The 25,127-nt window shown below is 40.9% G+C and overlaps 1 protein-coding gene and 1 pseudogene across 1 annotated transcript in view; one reads left to right on the forward strand and one right to left on the reverse strand.

Annotated features, from left to right (window-relative positions):
- Positions 1–25,127, reverse strand: part of eys (eyes shut homolog) — a 212,863-nt gene that overhangs the window by 96,469 nt on the left and 91,267 nt on the right. Inside the window, 6 exon segments of the mRNA XM_042065147.1 lie at positions 14,072–14,321; positions 15,269–15,393; positions 16,806–16,930; positions 20,972–21,162; positions 24,324–24,402; positions 24,553–24,724. Coding sequence (XP_041921081.1) covers positions 14,072–14,321; positions 15,269–15,393; positions 16,806–16,930; positions 20,972–21,162; positions 24,324–24,402; positions 24,553–24,724 — 942 coding nt within the window.
- Positions 17,268–17,353, forward strand: LOC121686462 (annotated as a pseudogene).

Raw genomic sequence — 25,127 nt, forward strand, 5'->3', positions numbered from 1 at the left:
AGGTGGATAATCCTCCTCACTGACCACCAGCACACCCCGCATGAACCCCGCGCCACAGGTAGGCAGGTATTTTAGGAGATTTTCAAATGATGGAGCCCAAAGTTGAGGTGGCTTAGAAGCCATTGCGGCTAAATCTCCACAAATCACTGTAGCAGACCTGTGAGAGGATCGGAATGGCAGATTTGACATGAAGACTTCCCCTGTGAAGAAGGCACAGTGTGACACCATGATACGCAGTCTCAAAAGCAAGCCATTGGTGTTTTCCCAACCAAAGGGAAAGAGTATAAAGTATAAGTATAAAAATGGCCGCTGATTTAACCTCCACCACAGCAGTATATATACTGAGGGAAATTTGGTCTCTGTATTTATCCCAATATGCTGTCCTGCGGCTTATACACAATGCGGCTAATACACAAGAAATTACTGTATGGAAAGATGCAGTTCTATACATTTAAATCTATGGTTTGGGCAGGAAAACACTTCATAGTATAACTGCTACTGAACTTTTACATTCAGAGCAATGGTTTGCTTCTGGTTTGTTTTCCCCTAAAAAGGGCCGTTACTCATCAATGACACAATCTTTGGCGCAGTCTATACCAGCCAGACAGACACACAAGGACACAAACACACATCCTCTACTTCCACCTCACTGTCTCAGTACATCCACTTTTTGCCATTGTATTTTCTATCTTTACAATCTACTGATAGACACAATAAACAGAATTAGGCACCAGTAGAGCTGAATCAACCAGAGACTTTAACCTTCATAAAAACACATGTGCACAAAATGCTAAGGGGACTCGCTTGAAAGAACAACTGCTCATGCACCAACACTAATGGTGATGCTACTTCTAAATGTGCCCAGCACTCTTTCTAGTTTAGAACAACAAACTGGAAAAACTGGACTATCTTTTGCTTACATTCTCACTATTTGGCTTTCTTCATGAAGCACCCCTTGAAAGGGAGTCACATACTGTAAGCCACTGTAACATTATCATCACATTGACTTTCCACCGACCCGCTGTGAATTCAAGAGCATTACACAACGCTCTCCGACTATTTTTAATAACCTTATAAACCATGTTCTGAATTAACCCCTTTGCAGGAAGGCACACAATACCCACGAGTGAATAGCTCACCCCATGCACACTTCAAATTACGGCTATGAAAATCTTCTGCAGACAGAAGAAGACATTTCCACATCTGCACATAAAGTAGTCAGGGCTTTTTCATTCACAAGTGTTGCTTGAGCTATCTTTTTAAAGAAGGCACCCAGACTTGCCTATGCTAGGTCTCATCAGTGTGCAAAGACCCCTTGGCTTTGCCACAAGCTACGAAGCATGTAAGTGCCGCTGGCACTACAGGCAGGGAGGAGATATCAAGCTAAGAGGTAGGTTTATTACATGGCTCATTGTAAGTAGTGATACCACTGCCTTCTGCTGTCCATGTTAGCGGGTAATTGCAGGACATTTTGGTGGAAGTCCCGCCAGCTCCGAGCTTTATTGGGGGTAGTGACGCAGACAAGCTAGCAGACTTAATCAGCAGACTTGCACAATTTTGCGGGGAACACTAGGCATTCACGCCTAATGAGTGTCTCTTTTTGTTGAAAATGTTACATTTTCCTCTCTCTCGCTCTCTCTCGCTTAATAAAAGAGAGTCCTACGCAGTGACTCCCACACAATGTTATCGCGTTTCATGTTTGTTTCCTGCGTGTTTTATTGGAACAGGACTAGGAAATGAGGCTAAACTGTGTGGGGGAACTGAGTAAGCCTTTGACTGCCTTTGCCTTATCAGTTAATTCCCAGTGACATGTCACCATACAATTAGAGGCTTTAAAGGTATTCATATATGACTCAAATTATACTTTTTTTTACAGCTTTATCAAATATTGTTTACTTTCAAAAGCAATGTTTCATTACTGGGGGGCTTCATTGACAAGTCAAAAACATACAACTGGATGCCATACAGTGGTGCCCATTGATATAATTATTTCTACAATGCAATAAACTGAACTGCTTCATCTGATTGAAAGGCCACGTATTTGTTTGATCAGTTGAATAGAAATGGCAGCTTTATAGACAACATGGCCTGGTCAATGCAAATAGCATTGCCTCCCTTTACACTGGGATATGAAACACTAGACTCAATCACATATACTCTAACAAATGAAAGCTTCACATTGTGAGTCAGTTCTAAGTGAATTAAATCTTAGAAATGCTTAAAAGGAGTAATACCCACAGCATAAACCATGTGAGCAAGTGACATTGTGAGTTAAGGTACTGTGTTTGTTTACTTTCAGTAGCCAGTAAATTATTCCCTAATTAGAATATCACCCAGTTATAATAAGCCTTGCGTCCATTTATTCAAAATGGCTTCATGGACAATTGCAATTACTGTTTGCACATAATATACAAATGCAGATGATTTGCCATTCCTCCCACACTGCTAAATTAGATTTAAACTGGCGACAGGAGCAGGAGTGCATAACCATGTGCTAAGTAGCCCGGCAAACAGACTGCCATTTTAGAGCTGCAACGCCATACTCTATATGCTGATTAGATGGGTCCACTCGGGTCGGCCCCTCGTAGTAAACCTGTACCTGATTTTCAACATACTGTAGGTTGGTTAGTGACATCAGACGAAACCTGCTGCTTTTACGATAAGGTATAAAATGTGTCGAAACACGTCGACAATAAACAGCCCATCATTCCAACGCCGCAATATACTAATCAGCATGCTGGATTTACTCGTTGTCGTTTGGTTCCCACAGAAACACATAAATCTGTCGGTACGGGCTGTAGTTCGATACGACCAATACCTGCTCGGGCTGGCCAACATCTGAGCAGAGATGAGAGAATTATTGGGGGCAGAGGGAGGCTCTGATCTGCGGAATTAATGAGAATTGAATGAATTGTGACTGAGGCTGCGCTATCTCCTCCCCCCGTTCTTACACTGAGCCCCTTGCTTGTGCTGATGATGGAAAATTACCCCTCAGAGACAAAGCCATTCATTAATTTTAAAGCCTTGTTTGGTCTGATGTAGGCTTTGATGCAGTCTTAGGCGACAGCCAGGAGGTACTGGAATGGCTAATTAGCAGTTAGTTCCAGTCTCTTTCCCAGGTTCCACTGTTTTGTGCACTGACTTTCATTTGGGCTTGCCAGCCACCAACTTTCTGCCTTTTACTGCAGTCCTCTGGAATATAGGAGTGAAATTCTATTGCCCTTTAGGCAATCATTCTGTTTTTACATCATAGAAAGATGCCCAATGTTTACTCTCCTTTGAGACATTTCTTTTCTCCACTCAATTGTCAAAAAGGAGACAGGAAAGGCAGAAAGGTGCCTTTCACCATTTCAAGAGGCAAGTAATGCACGATTGGAAAGAGAACAACATATTTGGGGGTCTCAATTCAAGGCAGTGCAATTCCTCATTAATTAACCATGCAAATTCCTGACTTGGGCAGCAGCTCATCTGCATTGGTAACTTCCATTACAGGGTGTGAGAGCGTAATGAGGGGATGCAGACATGGAGGCGATGAGGGTAACAGGGATGGATAGTGAGCAAATTAGCGAGTGCAGGTGTTCAGGCAGGTAATGATTTACTTACGGTCTCCCAGCTGATGGCCATAAGCCTCTGCTGTTTCACAAGTCAACGTCTTGTCTAATGATACCATAATAGGTGCAGATGGATAGATAAATAAATATATAGATAGAAAGAGAGAGATATAGATAAAGACAGAGAGATAAAAAGAGAGAGAGAGAGAATGAGAGAGACACGGTGGGAAAGAGAGAACAGGAGAGACAGGAAAGAAAGGAAGAAAAACAGAGAGATAGCAAGAGAGAGAGAAAGGTACAGGAGAGAGGGAACGATGGATGGAAAAAAGGATGTTGAGTGGCTGGCTAGCTGGCTTGACATTTTTTTTCAATGGCCCATCATTCATGGCTGAATGAAAAATGCAGTGTTAAATGGCACTCGCTTCATACAAGAGGACTGTGTGCTCTTTACTGTTACCCATTCACTTCTCAGTGTACATGGATTTCCACTTCTTCTGTTAGGCGGACAAGAGTGGGGGTAATGACAGTCCACCGCTTCCTATACATTCTTTTCTCCTCCCTACAGCAGTGACAATATGTACGTTTCCTGAATCCGATGACACTCTTGCAATCCATGCATTGTATGTGCTGACTCTAAGTGAAGGTGTGTGTGTGTGTGTGTGTGTGTGTGTGTGTGTATGTTAGATGAGGGGGGCTTGCTTTTCTTTCCTGGCCTTAATCCAGACACAGCCTCACAGCGTGCTCAAGAATACAGATGGGTAGTCAATCAATTTGGCTTGGCCTCCCTGGAAAATACATCAGTCTGATGCCCTCAACAACCAATCCATAAAGGAATTTCCTTGTGCAGGTGAAGGCAGTCACGAGAAGGGGGTGGGAATGGAGGTCCAGTCAATCAGAAAAAGGGCAGAGTCAGTAAGGACAGCCAGGTAGCAAAACATCATTCTCCAAACCCTCAATGGCACGCTAGCTAGCACAGCTTTGGCTATTTCATCTCCCTGGTTATTCTATGGGCCATAACTTCAATGGGCTAAGTGAATAGTCAGGCAATGAGCAAAAAATGAACTAAAGCTAATTTAATAGCCTTGCAAAAATCAATTTGCTAATTTGCAAGATCCTGAGTGCAAACATGGGTGGGGCAGTGGAATGTTACATGATAGCCTTAGTTCATTTCATTTTATTTTTTATAAAGACAACACACATTAATCAACACTTTTGTAAATGTGCCAGTGTTAGCCAGCTGGCTAATTTTCAACTGCAGTCTTTTGGCAACCATTAATTGACTTGGCCATTTGTTCTAAATGCCAAGTTAGTGATCAAATTTAAATCAAAACAACACAACAAACCAAAGTCATTGAAAACAAGACACCTCAACACAAGACAAAAGATCAACCATTTAGGCAAAAACAAAAACACACACACAAACAAGAAAACAAACAAAAAACAGGCCATTCACACAATCCCCTCCAAAACAACATAAAACCTAAACATCAAGCATCAACAGACACTGCCAATGCATGAGACACTTGGTTTGTTGTCCAAATTTGCACATATTAGGGTCCTATATGTCTCTCAACCTCACTATCAAATAAATGCAATACCACTGAAGGCAACTGTGCTAGTTACAGTATTGGCTCGGTGGAATATATTGGCTCTCCTGATACTGAAGGATAATGTAATATACATAAAAATGATGAGATGGCGGTGTTTGATATGCGAGGCATTTAACACATTGTGTCACAGCTTCTGCTTATTTGCAAGCCCAGATTAGGATGAATAGTTTGTTAAGTGGTCTAGTCAGTTTACATTTAGCTTTTCAGCAATGAGTCTTTTTGCTTTTCCCCCCAAAGGATTTCAATAAGGAGAGGCCTTCACTCATGAATATTCAGGGCTGTGTTGTGACACAAGCATGACACTGAGAGTCACCAGAGAGACTGCATGAAACAAGACATCAAAAGGGTTCACACAACACAATTTACACAATGTCAGCATAATTATAATCAATTCAGAAGAGAGCCTTCAAATATAAAGTTTGCAGCCTTAGCCCAATTTGATCTATCCATTCAACAGATTGTAAACTCTGAGAAGTCTACGTACATTTACAAATATATGGCCTCTCTCTGTTTCGGATCTCACAGAGGATAGGAGGGTCCTATACCTACAGTATTCCTAGATACCTAGATTTAATGCCTACATTCACTGTAGTTCAACTGATTTAGACTTAAAATATCATGCACATGTTCCACACCATACATAAATCACACAGGCACTATATATGAATAATCAGGATTAACAGTGAGAACAGTGACTGGTAATAAGAGACCTTCTCTGTGGCCATGTCCTAATCTTGAGGGTTTTGAGGTTTGGGGGCTAATGTCATTCATTCTCAGTCCCATCTGGCTGTGGGTGATAGCAGGTGCTAGTGCACTGCGGTGGGTGCGTGGCGCGAGCTCCTCGTCTAGTGATTTGTCTCCTTGCTTTTCTTTCAGCGCCACACTTATGAGTAGACTGTCAGGCTCGGGTCGCCACAGCACCGGGTTTTAATAGTGGACGGACGGACGGACTGCTGACATGACATGCAAAGCTGTGCATTCTATGACTTCTGGGATGTCATAGAACGCACGGGTGTTTTTTCCCCACCTCTTCTTTAAGGCGTCTTCCTTACCGTGCCAAAATCAAATGAGAGTGATATCACTGTGATATGGAATAGCAGAGCCTGTGTGCTCATAGACTCACAGCTGAGTGTAAATAAAGTGAGTTCCGTTAGGAAGGTGTAGATTCCTTTTAGCACACAAATGATTTATTGTGCATTTTCTGACCTACACACAGTCCAGCACGGGTCACCTGAAGGTTCTACCTCTGTCCGTTGCTAGCCAACAGCCTCAGCACATTTTCTGTTTGCTAAACATTTAACATTTTTTTTAAGAAAGGGAAAAAGTTTAAAAAAAAGTTAACTTCTCTTAGCTTTTCTTGTATCCTTTGAAATTCATATTTCACATTGTTTGAGTTCTCAGGTAAAAAGAGAAAAGACAGGATGGCACAAAGAGTGTGCAGAGGTTTCACCGAGTGGCATGAGAATCTATTTATAGTTGTACCTTGGGCACTGGTTGTTTTTAGAGAGTGACCTAGATAGATATATTCATGAGATTTTTGAGACCTCATTGGTATTGTGCCAATAGCAGTTCTTTTTTTACAATCAGCATATGATCTGAATGTGTCTAATGATGAAATGATCAAACCACACTAATTAATGGTGCTTTGCTGAAAATGTATTATGCATGATTAAACAGACCCGATGGAATAACAAAAAGCATCCATAAACTCTTTGTCAGGATACATATTAATAACCAATATCAGTAGGCAATATCGGTAGGCAATCTGTGTGCTGAAATATTTTGTTTTTCATTTTCATTTCATTTGACTGCATCTGATTAGTATATTATGTTTCATTCATATGCTAACAGTCTAGCAAAATATACTATATCCATCAAAGCAAACAGAAATCGAGGGAAAAAGCTTCACAATGTTGGTTGTTAGTCGTGGGTCATTAGATACTTGTATGATTGTATAGACTGCCATGACAAAATGCTTTTAATAGCATCCTCTATACTGTAATATAAGTCTTTCCGCAATTAACACTACCATGCAAATACAATCAAATACAATCAAAATACAAAAACATGCACTTAAATGTTCTCTTAACACACAGACAGACATCCAAACATACATACATAAAAACAGACAGACCGACAGACAGACAGACAGACAGACACACACACACACACACACACACACACTCACAAACACTCACTCTCTCTCTCACACACACACGAACGCACATACGCACGCATGCATCCACACACGCACACACACATACACACATGCACACATAGTAATTAGGTTGGAAACACCTCATGTCAACATCCATGCTGCAGAGCAGCTGGGCTCAGTGGAGCTGATGCAGCCTTTTGTCCCAGGCCTGGGCACATCACATTAGAGCCAGCTCACAGGTCACCGGAGAGTGTCAAAACAATACACTGTCTGTAGGAGATCAGGTCATCTATCTATCAAATAAGCGTCATCAGAGCGGGTCAAACTGATGGCCAAATCCATTATTGATGATGGATTTAGGGGGCCTCTTCCAGTTGATAACTTGGCGGCTCGGTGCGGTTTATCGGCCGGTGATCTCGACCCCAATCTCAACCTGTCTGAACGATCCCTGTCTGATCACTCACTTGCTCAGGCCTCCGCACTTGAGGAAAACTCCGGCAGACACCGAGACATTCTTAAAAGGAGCGTGGAGTGCGGTGCTGTGGGAAGGGACCCCGGCTCTACAACTATCAACTGCAGGAGGAGAGACCATCTAAATACGCTGACCACTAAATAACACCAGTTTATGATGCTAAATGTCCAAACGTCCCTTTAATGCGATGATGCCTGTAAATATGACCCAGATCTATAAAAATGCCTCTGGTGGCATTTAGGTAAAAACATCAGTCAACAGGCATGATTCAAACAATTGAATTAATGGTTATTCTTATTCTGATGTGTATTGTAACACACAAAAACAATGCTTAGACGCATACGTATAGTCATAGATAATACGTGCCATATAAACTAAAAAAACATGCTATCAGAGTATCATTTAATTTAACAGACAAAAACCATTACTCTACCCATTACAAGAGTGTCGGCAAAACCAGTCGAGGACATAATCATGTCATATCAGGATGCCAGTGCAGAGATAGTGATTGAGATATTTGTAAATACACAATACCACTGAACAATTACTTGCATCACCAAAACTCCATATAATTGTTTAAGGGCACTGGCTCGCAGAAAATATACGCAGTGAGAACTCTTTAAGCAATATAGCACGAGTGAGAGTGGGGCTGGTCATGGATATTCCCACGGGTGTTGTACGGCCGTAGCCACGAGGCCGGAGGCCGAGTGGCGCAGGCAACAACAGCCGTGGGAATATCCATGACCAATCCCACGATCACGAGTGCTATATTGCTTTTATACAACAATTCTACCATAAACTAAATAATCTGAAAACACCCCATTATTGTTTAAACATGTTAATTTCAACATCGTTCTTACGCATCAAAAATAGTTCCCTTTTCAATAGACAGCGTCTTGGTTGCTAGGTAACCACCATTCCAGACCCCTCGTTACGGGTCTTTGTGGTTTACATGTCTTCTTGAAAGAAATGTTGAAAGTCGGGCTGAAATCACATTCATATCTAGGTTTGCTGCATGCATGTTACAAGGACACTGGGCCATGTCATGTAAGGGACATGGTACTGCAAAAAAACGGAAATATAGTCTACATTGCAGAACCACTCAACTTTATTAATGTATAGTGAACTAAATGTACCACATAGCGGTACAAAATATGACCGCCGCTCAGTCCTGTACATCCGTTCCGCGAAAATAAATCACACTTCAATTTGTTTCCATATTTTACTCCATCCCCCACTCTTGAAACTTTTGTGTATGCTTGTTTGGCATGCCTGAGTGTGTGTGTGCGGCTGCACAGAAAGTAGCCTACTGGTGCTGAAAAGGTGAATAGATTGTAGAATAGCCAAAGAAGATGTAGCATTGTTATAAAACCTTTAAAATCTCTAAACAATCACAAGTAGGGCAGTTCATCACAGTTTATCCATTGCAACTGGATTGATGAAAGGTCACTTACACCTGTAGGCTACATTGTATTTGGGAAAAGCAAAAGGTATCAGCATAATGTTATTTATTTATTTATTTATTTTTTATGTATTTATAAACAAAAACATCTCTGTCAGTTCCATGCCGTTTTCAACAGCTATCAAAAACAAAGGTCATTTTTGGATGGATGGATTTTTTGTGGATGTTTCTTCTTCTACATAAGATTTTAGTCATCTTTAGTTCATTTAATACTTTATTGTCAATGCACAAATTAAGAAACAGTAGTCTGAAACGTTATTGTTAATGCACAAATTAAGTAACAGTAGTCTGAAACGAAATGCTGTTTTACATCTAAACAGTGGTGCAAATAACTGACAAGTCCAAATGGGCCTTGATGAAATGCGTCGCTAGACTGTTCATACACATTTTAACGGGCCAAAGTTGAAGGGCTTTTGTCCGTTATTGTTCGTGCAAATATAGGCTGATTCATGTTCCCTTGCATTGTGTAACTGAGGTCCATGGCTAGTCTGGCTTTCATCAGACCAAGCTCAATCTTTTAAGAAATCAAAAAATAAATAGCGGGCAGATCAGGCTGGGTTCACCCAGCCTAGTCCATAGGCACCCGATATTGTTTAATTTTCCGATTGAGATATACGCTCTGGCTATTCTAAATGCAAAAATGCATCAGGGAGTTATGACAAAACGGTAACTAACAAACTAGATCCTAATAGAAAGCTGTTAACTTCCCTAAGCTACAGGTAGGATTAAGGTAGGCCTATTTACAACATAAATTGTCAATAGGCTATGCTGGCGACACAAATAAAATCTCCTTTGGAAACCAATGGCTTACGCCTTACAGTATCAAGCGGACTTAAACTGCCATATCGTGGCGAAAAGTTGTAATAAAATTCACGCAGCTTCATGAGTCAAGGAAAGCGCGAATGAAGTAGCCACTTCTAAATGGGACCCACTACACAATAGCTTAAGGTGTGTTGCTAAAGCAGCCATAATGAAATGAAGGTGTCATTGTTTGGATACTTCACACACACGTGCTTTTTAATTTCACAGACTACAACTACCAAGCTGGAATCAAAGCACATCGATTCTCCTCTCACACCCTGCACGCACTTAAAACAAAATAAACAGGCGTCTCAGTCTCACGCATGTATAGGCAAAACTGTATCAGACCGGTGTAACGTTGGTAAATCTTCCATTGCACAGAATGATTTTGTAGCACGTGCAATAAATGACAGTCGAAAGATACAAACAGTGCTGCTATCAATTTGCTTGGTATAACCGCATTTATAGTTTTCTACAAATGCAATCAATCAAATGGGCCTCCATCACTCAACCAACGCTAACGGTAACATTACCTAGGTCCTTATTGATATTACAAGATTAACGTACCTGCAGTAAAAACCAAGCATGTCCGATAAACATCCTCAGATTTATTTCGGCTTCAAGAAGAAATGGGAATTACACTTCATGTGAGCATCGTCCTATCCTTATTAGATGTTCGCTGCGGTAAATTACAGTCCTTGTAGGAAGCGTCCATTGTTTTTCCAACCCACTTTTAACTTCCAACAAAATTACGTCTCACTGCAACGATGCGCCATCTAGTGGACAAACGACTACTTATCGCCAATACTGAAAATGCAGCCATGATGATGATGATGAATATTTATTTTGGCTTTCTTTTAATCCTACTGAATTTGTAATTATGTATCGGCCGTTCTAATACCGATAGTATGTGGGTGCGTGTGTGTGCACGTGTATATATGTGCACCGCCATTTACAGGCCAATGAGTGTACAGTCACTAAATGTACACATAACCTAATTTTTTTAGACCCCCCCATGGATGAAATTCTTCGAAACTTGGCATACCCCCAGAGAAGAAAAAGAAAAAAAAAAAAAAATCTGACTAAACCTATATGACCGCCGCTTCGCTGCGCGGCGGTCATAATAAATGTTACACTACTGTGCACAGCCTGACGTGACGATGCTACCACGTTAGCAGCGGTTAGCTAATTATGCTAACGTTAGTTACCTACAAGTCTCCTCCGGCTCCAAGTGACAATCATATTATACACAATGCTGGCAATGCTGAGAACAATTAGCATCCTAGTTTATCTATGAAGGTATATTGGGTGCAAAAGTGGCGAGCACATTTAACTGCAGATTTTGCATGTGCACACTAAAGTCATAAATGTGTAACAGTAAAGTTGAAGTTGTACATATTTTTTTTATATCTTGTTAACACAAAATAGGGGCTACGGGTTCACAAATCCTTTTTACAGGTACACAAATCCTATCTGTGAGTCACAACTTTCAAGAGGCACTCGACACTTTTGCTCCAATCGTTGCAGCGCAGTTGGTGCGAAACACATTTGCACATCCGTGTTTCATAATCTGAGAACATGCACAACATTCGTGCATTTGTAAACCCAAATGTGAACTAATGCATCCGAAGTTGTGCATCTGTGAAATAATTTCTCATTAATAAAATTCTACAGATCGCTTTGATTTTCTTGCACGACTACAAGTCAATTGATACAAGTGCTCGAATCTGCTTCTACGAGTGACGATACTTTTGCTCCTGGCTAGGTGATATAATAGGAGCAAAAAGATTTGTATGTGTGCACGTCGAGCGAATCGATCGAGAAAACAAGGCGGCCGGATCTGGATCGCGCTCAGACTACCATTGCCTGCTCATAAGGTAAGTAACATGATAATAATATGAAGAAAGTTATCTTGTTTGTTGGTTTACATTATCATGACAGCTATGTTTAGCTTAGTTTACCTGCTAAATCCTCCAGTGCCAGATCAAGCTAGCTATCGCTAGATAAATAACTAGTTTAGAAGTACAGAAATATAACACTGCCCCTCCAAAATCGTTAGGACACACAATCTGACACAATCGTTCTGCAATTTTCGAACAGCTGACTTGTATCTTGCACGAAGACTATTGGATAGTGCAAGGCAAGTTAGCAATTGTTTGCTGTGCAGACATTATGAATAATAAGGTCGTAAAACTTAACACCGCAACATTTTTTTCCTCGCTTTGTGCAAAGAAAAACTATAAATCGTGTGTCCTTCATTGATAAGGAAACATGCTGAGGTTACTTACTTTATGAGCAGGCAATGGTAGACTGAGCGCGATCCAGGATCCAGATCCGGCCGCCTTGTTTTCTCGATCGATTCGCTCGACGTGCACACATACAAATCTTTTTGCTCCTATTATATCACCTAGCCAGGAGCAAAAGTATCGTCACTCGTAGAAGCAGATTCGAGCACTTGTATCAATTGACTTGTAGTCGTGCAAGAAAATCAAAGCGATCTGTAGAATTTTATTAATGAGAAATTATTTCACAGATGCACAACTTCGGATGCATTAGTTCACATTTGGGTTTACAAATGCACGAATGTTGTGCATGTTCTCAGATTATGAAACAGGGATGTGCAAATGTGTTTCGCACCAACTGCGCTGCAACGATTGGAGCAAATGTGTCGAGTGCCTCTTGAAAGTTGTGACTCACAGATAGGATTTGTGTACCTGTAAAAAGGATTTGTGAACCCGTAGCCCCTATTTTGTGTTAACAAGATATAAAAAAAATATGTACAACTTCAACTTTACTGTTACACATTTATGACTTTAGTGTGCACATGCAAAATCTGCAGTTAAATGTGCTCGCCACTTTTGCACCCAATATACCTTCATATTTATCTTACTTACATTGAGTTGACTGTGTGGCTTAATCCACAGATGTGGTGAAGCACTGTTTCGTTATGGTTTGCTAAGGAGTAACCCATTGCTTGAAATAGTGGAGAGCTGGGTGTCAAATCTTCGCATTGTATCGCGGAGTGATTTATTATTAGCTGTGCTGAGTCTGAGTTGAAATGTCCAGGGATATTTCAACTCATGGAACGTCTTTCGGCCAATCGGAAACAAATAAATAGTTCCATAGAACCCAATTGTTGTATAAAAATCTTTATACAATGGAGTTTTAACGGTCAGCCAGTTTGCCTATGGGAGCACACAAAATAGGAGCTGTACTGGTTGACAGACTTTCATTGGCTATTATATCAGGGTCTCTGTTCCACGCCGCTTCAGTGAGTTTCCAAACACACCTATGCCTTAGGGAATATTAAGAGTGCTTTAGCCAGGTCCAATTGTGCTGTGCACTTCCTGCAATTTTAATGTCTTCAGAAAGCAATCAAATCTAACCAAATCTTAACACTTATAGGGAAATTAAATGAAGTTCACCTCCCTCTATACACATGCCCTGAATTCTATTAAGACTCAACGACTTTTAGTAGTAAAATTACACAATCAAATTCTGTCCTAAGAGGACGACGTGACTGAGTTACATTGAATTCCCCCAGTTTCATTCTGTGGGCCCACTTCACATTAAGTCTCCTTGTTACAATGCAAATAATACTTCTGATTACTTCTCAAGCCAGAACTTATACAACTACACTTCATCCTAACCGTAGCCATATAGGCACTCTGTGCTGCACTGAAACATACTAAGATGAGCTCATTGTGCTAATATCATGTACTCTGACACTTAAAGTGAAGCATGTTTGCCATGATTAGTGTTGAACAGTCAAGTTTGCACTGCTTACACAACAGATGTTTTCAAGCCTTCTTAGAAAACAACATTGATTAAAGTAATTGCTGAAGGGTTTACCAAACAAAACAAATTTGAAAATTGATGCAACATATACATTCCATTCCATTCATAAATCTGTTCAAAATGGAGCTGATTCTCTGCTGAACTTCACATGACCATTGTAAATGACGTACTGCAAACAACATCTGGAGTGCCCATGACTAAGTAAACAGCCGGGCCTACCTGCTGGCTCTGTGTTCTGCAGCACAGGAACTGGCAGGACGGTGGCCAGTGGCAGTGGGGAGAAGGTGGCGGTGTCGCCGGAGCTGGGGCCCCAGGAGGGGGGCATCGCCGTCACCGCCAACGCTGGCACGGAGGAGACGCCGGGATCGGCAGGCACGCAGCTGGCTTGGTTGATGCCGTCCACGCAGGCGTAGCCGGAGGGACACGGGCGTAGCAAACAATCATCGTAATTGTGTTCACAGTGACTCCCCTGGGAAGAGGGAAGAGGCGGTGAGAGAGGCTCGATGGTGGCTACTAGCGAGCGGCTCTCGCTTTGATTCAGATGAGACGTCTAATGCAAGTGTTACTGTATGCAAAACAGTCCTCTCTTTTACACTGATTTGATATTTTATTTTATCATTATTTAACAACCTGCCTCTTGGGACTCAGGTGACACACCAAACGTTGTACAGTACATGTGATACAGTTTGTTTGATACTGAAATACTGTCTGAAGCTAAGCACTTTTGATTGGCGCCCTGATGCAATGCCTGTTGATGATCACGTGAGCACCGAGTCCCGAGGGTGTGTGTGTGTGTGTGTGTGTGTGTGTGCGTTTTTCTTTTTTCTCTCTCCATCTTCCTGTCTGATGATCACAGTAATAATTGCGACAGAGGACACACATGACTTGAAGGGACCTTCAATAAGTTCAATACTATAATGCCTTTGATGCAATATGCTGCAACAAATGATGCAGGCCAGTCAACTGCCAAACTCCCAACAATGAAGGCCTTTAATGCGGGGAGGAACATTAGAATTCTTGAAGCGCCGCACGTCTGAAATCCACCTAAATAAGAGTGCAAATTAGCTTTACAACGAGCTGCAGGAGCAATTATAGCTGGGGGCCTCTTGGTGCAGCTATGCCCGAGTGCAGGGGGAGCCTGCAGAAGCCTGCAAGCTCCCCTATGAGAAAGTCAAGGGTAAACAGAAGACCACTACTGCATATCAGAAGAGGGGTGGAGACTGGGCTGTGGGGGGATTGAAAAAGACAGAAAGACAAACACTTGACACAAGAGAGACAAACAGTATGGTTCCCCTTATGCCTTGTGAAGAGAAAGGGACAAGACAAGAGAGGGTGATCAGGGTGAAGAGGATAGGAAGAGGAGGAGGACGAGGAGGTAGAAGAGGAGGTGGTGGTGGAGGAGGAGACGAGCCTCACCACAAATCCGGGACGACAGAAACAGGTGTAGCCGTGGCCTGGATCGTTCTGGATGCACATCCCTTGGTTGCATGGCTGCGGCAGGCACTCATTAATGTCATCCTCGCAGTGAGGGCCTGTCCAACCTGCCAGGAGCAAAAGCCCACAAAGCACCATGGTGAGCCCGCCCTAGCGCATCGCATAGCCCTCACACACACACACACACACACACACACACACACACACACACACACACACACACACACACTCCTCGGCCTCAACACCCCCCAACCCACCCTCAACGCCCCGTTCTCCTGTGCCATAGCTCTGAAGTGAATATCAATCGTACTCCGGCACAGTGATTTGCTTTGGCCCTCCATCAGCATGCACAAGAACACTGACAAGAAGAGGCAGAACACGAGGGAGTAGGAAAACAGAGTGGGAAAGACAGAGAAGATAAACAAGAAAGAGAAGGCTGAAAGGAAGAAGAAGAAAAAAGTAGAACAAAAGAAGAAAAAGGGAAGAAAAGCAACCAAAAACATCTGGACATAAGTATTACTGACCCTTCTTAAAACTCAAGACTAGCATACTCTGCAAGAAAGTTTTCATTTTGCAATATGGCATGCTAGACATGATTTTTTTTTTCAGTCATGCCACTTTCTTCAGTCTATGAAACATTGTGAGCTGTGCAACACTGTATTGATCTTTGCACTTCAAAAAGAGAATATCAGTCTTATCTTCTGACTGAGCATTCTATTTTATGCTGTTTCTATGGTAGTTTAATATATGTTACAAATTCAACAAATGTAAGTCCAAGACATAAACAAGTTGGATACCAGATCTATCTATTTATCTATTTATATATCTATCTATCTATCTATCTATCTATCTATCTATCTATCCATCCTTTTAGTACTTCTATCTATCCTTCCAGTACTTCAAGTCTATCCTTTAACTCTGGTCTGACATGCAGCTCTTACAATTCAGTGTTCCTGGAAGGCTTGGCTCTATGCTGACTACTCTATTCTATTTTTGTAGTAGGGTTCTATCTATGGTATGGTATGGTATAGATGTAATCTACAAAATGAGAATTGGCTTGTTTTCATCCTCACAACATGAAGGTAAACACATTTACGTTACAGTAAGTATTTTGATAAAAGGTAAAGGAAACCAAATTATTGTCAAATGATAGACATGACCCCCAACAGTTCCTGAACAATTCTGTTGAATTTTGCACCTTTTGTGGAAGCTTGCTAGATAAACAACTCATAAACATCAGAGAGCTTGACTAATTTGGCTTGATTTGCCTTTAGAATATGAAAATAGATATGAAAGCAGTAAAGCACTTTGTAGTCACAGGGTCATGTGCTCAGGTGCTGTTCTGCCTTTTACTTCCTTGGATCCATAAACAAACCTCAAATGAGGCATGCGATATTTTGAAAGCTCAGTGCAAGATTTAAAACTCAATATAATATGACAGCCACACCGCTCTGTTTGATGGTATTTCTATCTAACATACTGAGTGTAATTAGGAAGTATTTTGCGCAGTGAGTTTTACCTGGTCTGCAGTGACAGTAGTATCCATTGGTTAGGTCCTGGCAGACGGCCCCATTCTGACAGGGTTCTGAGCAGCATTCATTGAAATCCACCTCACAGAAATCGCCAACGAAGCCTGGTGGGCAGCTGGAAGATATATTTTAACATTTGCTTCACTTTAACTGAATACATTTTGTTTTGTTTTTTACTACATGCATAGACAGCAACTGAAAATTGTGCTAATGCAATACAAAGCCAGTGACAATTATTATAAAGTAAGGGTTCTTATAAGCACTAAAACAAGTTTATGGTCAACTGTCCCATGTTTGAATCAGATTCAGCTCATAAACCTCAACTTTGCACATATAAAGGTGTTTCCATATTCCATAATGTCTGCAAAAAAGGCCATTTAAAAATCACACCTATGGTATACAATATAATACCAACTGTGGCAAAAAGTTTGAATATAAAACATACATAATCATCGCTCGGTTTTCTCTTCATCTCGTACAAATCTTTCGCCTTTTACTAAAGATTTCCGTGGAGGGGAACAGCCCCGAGTTTACTGTAGGGCAGCTGTGGCCTACTGGTTAGCGCTTCAGACTTGTTACCGGAGGGTTGCCGGTTCGAACCCTGACCAGTAGGCACGGCTGAAGTGCCCTTGAGCAAGGCACCTAACCCCTCACTGCTCCCCGAGCGCCACTGTTGTTGCAGGCAGCTCACTGCGCCGGGATTAGTGTGTGCTGAGTGTGTTTCACTAATTCACAGATAGGGATAAATGCAGAGACCAAATTTCCCTCACGGGATCAAAAGAGTATATACTTATACATAAAACGTGAATACTTCAGGTCAGGTCAGACAAGGTCAAGATTCAATTATATTAAGTATATATATACTTTTTTGATCCCGTGAGGGAAATTTGGTCTTTGCATTTAACCCAATCGGTGAATTAGTGAAACACAAACAGCACACAGTGAACACACAGTGAGGTGAAGCACACACTAATCCCGGCGCAGTGAGCTGCCTGCTTCAACGGCAGCGCTCGGGAAGCAGTGAGGGGTTAGGTGCCTTGCTCAAGGGCACTTCAGCCGAGGCCCACTGGTCGGGGCTCGAACCGGCAACCCTCCGGTTACAAGTCCAGAGTGCTAACCAGTGGGCCACGGCTGCCCTCTATATTAGCTGCACAGCTAGTAGTTCAAATTTACAGTAAACACTCAGCGACTACAATGCACACAGGTCCATCCACTCCATAAAAACAATACAGAACACATAAAATAGTCCAGCATGTGAGATTCAGGTGAGGAACAGCAGCAGGAACAAGTGCATTTTTACATTTGTCCTGCATCTTGAAGGGAGTAGCTTAAACCCACTGGACAAAGGGTGGCTTGGGTCAGTAATAACTGACTGGGCCTGTTTTTGTGATTGTGATTTTGTACAGTTTGAAGAGGTCATTGAATTTAGTGTCTGCTATCTTATTGCACAAACTAACAACACCCTCCAGTTTGTTCCTGTTGTTCACGGTATGTGACCCACATCAGCCAATAAAACAGAAGGTTAAAACAAACTCAGTAAAACAAGAATAAAACCTTCTCATAAAAGTGGGGTCAATATTAAAACTCCTCTGATAAAAGTACATGCGCTGATGGGCTTTTAACTGACAACTTCAGTGTGTGGTTCAAAAGTGAGATTGCTGTCAATTATTGTCCCTAGATACTTATATTCTTGAAACATCTTCAATAGTCTGACCATTAATAACAGCGGTGCACAGAGGATGGGGGTGGGTGGTTTGGGCTGCTTCCTAAAATCAATAATCATCTCCTTTGTTTTGGAAACACATTTATGTCCAAGAGGGAGCATTGACACCACTTTCTAAAATCATCCACGATTGGGCCATTGTCTGTTTCACTGTCGCTATGCAGGGACACAATGACAAAACCATCCACATACTTTACCACATATCTGACACTCATTTGTGTATAAACACGTCAGAAACCATAAGAAACAGGATGTTTATGTGTCAAGCACACGGCATGTACTGTCAGGATAGAAAACATTCCATTCAACAAATGTTTCAAAAAATGACAGACTAACATGCTTCTGGTTAGCGATGCCATTCACTCAATCTGAGCACCATCAAGGCAGCTCACATACATTGCTCCAACATGAATACAAACACAATCTTTAATGTAGGACCCTTTCCCTGATAATTGCTACTAATTTGTTTGTTACTTCAAGATGCCTTGACGAAATGACTCTGGGTATGAAGATAGGGAGAGCGGGTTACCCAGTTAGATAATTGAAATGCAATTTAAAGAGAGGCTGTGCTGCTCCCTCGAGGCGGTTGAGTGGCTATCAAATCCACGAATCATCATCCAATCTGAGGCAATCCAGCACTGTTATGCAAAATATGGAGCTTAATATAAAATTGATTGAACTACATTTCTTCTCCTCTCGCCATCCAAGAACGTGTGCTTGTATCCATTACCAAATGAGACACCAGTAAGCCAAAGACTGCTTTCTGATACCGGGTGCAACGAGAACATTTGTTTTCCATTTGAGAAAATCAATCCAATAAAAACACATTTTCCATTGACCACATTTCTGGGTTTCACGTTCCTCATTCATAATTGTCTGCGCTGTACTGTGAAGGCAACAGTTGGTGGCCAGTTCAAAACTTGATGATTCACATGGCAACTCTATTTATACTTTCATCTGCCTCCAAACTGCCACATGAGATTTACTTATATACTGTACTTTCAATAGAAAGACATGCCAAGCTCACAGAGAAACATCACAGATGAATGATATCATTGTACCATAATCTGATCTGCACATTTCTATGCTTGTTGGAACAGGAATGCAAGCACAGAGATTTTCATCAGTCATTTCTAAGTAACAGTCCATGAGATGGACACAGCTCAGTTAAAGGTCAGTTAAGTAATACACTAGTAGTGTAGTTAATCTACGTTCAGATAGGATGTGCTCAACACCCTGATTAATACAATGGCCTGGTGGCCTTATCAGACGAAGTAAATTCACAACTTGACATTTTGCAATGGTATTTGTACTCGAAAATGTCATGTGGCTCAGGGAAAGAAAATGGTGGCAAATCTGCCTAATTAGCCCCTGTGTTTGTATGGACTGTAATTTTCTTCTTACCTGGGGTGGGTTAGTCTATCCAATCTAGAAATCCCTCCCTTCAGAGCTTCAGTTGTAAGCAAAAGTAAGTAAGTAAAATGTATTTATAGAGCACATTTAAACACAGCTTCCACTGACCAAAGTGCTGTACAGAATAAAATAAGGGTCAAGAGAAAACTGATTTACAGTAATAATACACTAGTACCACACTTCCATTTATGGTTTCCTTCACTTGTACAAGGCTTGCCGTTGTGGTTCATTTCACAAGTAAAAGACTTGCCTGCATGGTTTATTTCAACACTTGGCTGGGGTGGGTAAGTCTTTCCGATAAAACAATCCCAAAAGGGCAATGAGAAAACTGGTATAATTCACTAGGAGAAGAATAACCTTTGTGGCTCACATTTACATTCATGCCACATGATGAACATTAAAAAGCAAAACAACAAAAGAACAACCTTAGACTGACATAATCATCAACACTGCTAAACACACCACTTGCTAAAATGAAGCTTTAACTGTCTGTCTGTAAGAGACACATACCGTAGTTGAACTATCGACCCTATCCATCATATGTGATGCGTCACTCAATTATACAACACTTCAATGAGCTGTAGGCTGCAGGTGAAGTCCAATATCGGGTGTGGTGTTTGTGCAAAGGTCTTCGCCACAGGCTTCTGTTCTCTACTCCAGTCTAACACATAACCCAGGGTCACCTGTGTTATTTGACATGTTACTCTGTTGATGCAAAGCAGGCCTTTCATTGTCAGTATGTCCTCTATTATCAGTCTTTTTCTTTAGTTTCAGGTTTCCTAATTTTGAAACACTTGTTTCATACACAAATAGTGTGTTTCAACTATATATAAACCAATGGAGATACCAAAAGCATATTCTGTATGAATCTGCAGCGTCCTTCAAATCACCCAGACATTGCATGCATTTTCAAACAAACATGTACAAACTTCATAATATAAATGTAGGGGACCTTGGTTTGCAAGTAGTCTCACAAAAGCATTTATCTGTTAACTGAAGAATATGAAAATAAAAACTAACCTGCAGGTGAAATTAACACCAGGCCCATCCAAACATGTCCCTCCATTGAAACATAAAGACATGTTTTGTAGACATATGTTGATGTCCACTTCACAGTTCTTTCCAGCATATCCATCCAGGCAAAAGCAGGCATATTTATCAGTGAGGTCCACACAAGATCCTCCATGCAAACAAGGCCTGGACATACATTCCTGAGAGAAGCACAGCAAAAGAGCCCAGGTGAAGTTATAGAAGAGGGTTTAGGCAGGTGATGAGCTTTAAGGACTTCAGGTCTTGACCACCAAGACCAAGCAAGCTAAAAATCTCCTTTTGACATTTTATCGAACACAGCTCATTCTAACCCACACTTAAATACACCAATGGTATTAAAAACACTTGATGACAATTTAATTCAGTGCATTATTTATTAAAAATGATTGAATTTCTTAATTTACCCCCCTACTCCCAAAGGACACACATCATTTTTCATAGATTTTCATTTCCTTTCTTCTGTAATCACAAAATTGAATTTATTAAACACATAAAACCTGTGGTATTATCTGCTGCCAAAACTAATGCCGAACTGATTTAGTGATTCACACCTGCACAACATGTGCATCTGCCTGAAGCATTCAGTGCTTAATTCTTTATTCCACAGGAGCACTTCAGAGTCTCCTTTGGAGTTGCCTAGAGTCTGATCGCTAGGGACCATCTGAGGCTACAGCACACAGGTAATAAATCAATCTGGAATTAGAATCAGCAGCTTTAAGTAATCTGGTATTCATTTGAACTGTTCATTTGATTCCATCTATTTTTCCCCAGGGTATACAGAAGAGAAGACTTCTATTGTAGTGATGCGGCAGCCAACGTCTCAATGACTCAGAAATATCTAGGTCTGTTGCGGACTCGCGGTTTAAGCCCCATTGTTGGATGTCCTGGATATCTAACAGGATTTGGTCAGTTGGCATTAGCAGCATCTATTAAACTGTGACTGATGCAGCAATTATCTGACTAAATTGATGTCTGGAACTGCACAAGCTAAGTACCGCTGCAGGTGAAGTGTTTACAAGAACTACATTACCAAACAACACATCTGACACTAACAACACTATGATGCTGTTCTGATAGTAAAAGAAGGACATTCAAGGACAGAAGGCCTACAGTATATATTGTCCAGTGAAACGGTCAACAACCCTGCAAACAGTGTAGACAAATAGACTGGGCCCTATCTTATGCAATATGCCATGGCTAGTTTGTGATCAAAGCAGATATCATCTTTCCCACGTTGTCTTAATAGCCAATCGACTTGGTGAAAAAAAGGTGTGGTTGATAACACATTGATCGCACATTGCTATTTTTAAGTTAAAATTATAACGCCACTGAACAACACAAATCTGGTCTTAAGTAAAAGGTGCAGCATATGTATTATTAAGAAATCTACCTTATGATCTGTGAGACCCTAGAAATGAGTCCCTTGTAACTTAATGCAAAGACTGTGCTAGTGTGCTTGGCTGAATGTCCTAAAGAATTATATTCACTCATTTAAATGTTATTGGGATGAGAGCTTTTTTTGTTGTTATATTTTTGTAACCCCTTCTCAGTCAGTACAGTGAAAGTAAATTAGTCAGTGTAAGACTTTGCTTTGTTGCCTACGAGCTCAATATGCTTTGGCAAGTACAAAACACATGTATACAGTACTTTGCTTGTGAAACACACACCTGTTTCAGCAAAACAAGCTTTGGTGGAATCCTGCTGTTGCATAGATGGCCATGTAAGCAGATTCCTTCTGCAGAGATGCGTACATTCGTCATCATAATAGCAACACACCATGGTGCAAGCGCTCCTGACTCTTAAAGAGAATGGGTGATGACACTCTCATTGGTTTATTGGCCCAAAATACACCCCTTGATTAATTAAGAAATGACAACCCTTTTGAACCATGTGTCTGGCGTCAGATCTTTTATTCCACCATCAAACACATCAAACACCCAAATGCATTTATATAATGCGCTTCAGGCCACACATGGTATAAGTCTATGGCTATTATACTAAGGCCATGCATGTCAAGTTTTACTCATTGATATCTAAGGTGCATAGAAATATAACTGCCAAACCAATTATGTATTGGGCTACAGGTGAAACACCCACCAATGTGTGAGATAAAAAACATAGTTTTCTACAAAGTATTATGGTGGTGACATGTTGAGCATCGGATAACCAAAATGATCAGTAATTTGGAGAGACGGACCACACACTGGCTGCTCTGGGAGAAGAAGATTAAGATTCATTCTGGCAACACAAAGAGACTCATCCTTTTATCAGTGGCACACCACCCTGAAGTGACACCACAGGCTGCAGGGCCAGCTGATGAGCTTGTCCTTACAGTTCCACATTAGATATGCAATCACAAATGAGGACGGAGACAAATCCGTTTGGAGGGAGGGCAGTTAAATCAAACTGTCTTTAAATGTGGCATAATTTGAGTAAAATGCATAACTCTGTGGCCTTTGCATGGCCAAGGATTGCAATACATTATTTAGTGTCTTTGTGTCCAAAGTAATATTATATATGCAGTATAAAATATATATATAAGTGACTTTACAGACAACTGTAAACAACTACAGACTGTAGTGTCTACTGTAGTGTCTACTGTAGTGTCAGACAACTACAGATACTGTAGTGTTTTCAAATAATTCAGTAAATAGAGGTAATTTCTGACTCTTCTGACTTTTTCCAATTCTAACTTCTTAACACAGGGGTTCCCAAACTTTTCCATGACAAGGCCCCCCAAGGTTCTGGCCAAGGACCCCCTTGATGTGTTATTAAACCCATCGACAATACTACGGCAAATGTAAAAATACATTAAGCTAATCCTAATGATTATTTTAGCTACAAGCACTTCGCGATGGAGCATACAGTGTGTAAAAATAGCATTTGGGGTTTTCTGCTACAGTATATGAAAGCTATCAAGCTACTATTATTCCCAGTCATTATCATGGAAAATATAATGCAACAAATTATTATAATGGCATTGTATAACAACCCTCATAGTAATAGGTATATTTTACATTTTTCAAATGTATTTATTTGTTGCTTTTAATTTTCCTTCCAACTTGCTGAGGCCCCCCTGGCACCCCCTCGCGGCCCCGGCCCCCACTTTGAAAACCACTGCCTTAGCAGGTTACATTTTCCGATAATGGTAGGGTTTAACTTCTCAAAATTTTTTAAAAAGTACTATCACTCAGAATGCCCCAAAATGTTCTTCAAACTGCTGCTCCTGTTGTTGCTGAGAACAATCCAATCAAAAGCCATGACACATCCACTTTCAACAAATGCAATGTGAGGCAGCTATTCAGAGTCCAGGCTTGCTTACGTCAATGTTAGTTTCACATGTGTAGCCCATCCATCCCAGCTCACACTGACAGTAAAAGGCCCCGGCACCATCAACACAGCTGTAGCAAACACAGTTAAAATACACCTCAAGATTAATAACAGGCATCCAATGAATCTTCTGAGTCAATACTAGAATCGGAAGCCATTAACAGGCTACAACGATCAATCTGAAATTGATGTATAATTAGTCAAATAGATGTGTTAGTTACCTGCCATGAAGACAAGGGCTTGACGAACATTCATCAATGTTGGTTTCACAGTCTGAGCCACTGAATCCCTTTGGACAGAAACATTGATAGCCACTGGGGCCATCCACACAGCGTCCATTGTTTTGGCATGGGTCTGAGTCGCATTCGTTAACGTTTAACTCACACCATGTTCCTTTAGATGACAAGAAAAAAAAAGAATAAAGAAAAGATAGATGAATGAAGTTAATGGGTGTCAGTAATGTTAACAACTCTTTTAAAACTAATGTGTTAGAAACAACACAAACTGTGTTGTCCCTATCTGGACATAGAGATGTGTTAAAAACAACACAACTTGTGTTATTTTCAACACATTTGTTTTAAGAGTGAACAGCTCAGACAGAACAATATACAGTACGGAACCATTAGGAATTTAATGGAATATAATCTTGTATATCTGAAATATAGAAATACTAAAAGTCATCTGAAAATAATTCATATCCCATCACTATGATATCATAATTCCATATACATATTAAAAAAGTGAATGTGTGCCTGGCATTTCATGTATAATAAGTTGAAGCTCTATTTTCTTGGGT

This window comes from Alosa sapidissima, chromosome 16 (assembly GCF_018492685.1).
Source record: "Alosa sapidissima isolate fAloSap1 chromosome 16, fAloSap1.pri, whole genome shotgun sequence".
NCBI classification, from domain to species: domain Eukaryota; kingdom Metazoa; phylum Chordata; class Actinopteri; order Clupeiformes; family Clupeidae; genus Alosa; species Alosa sapidissima.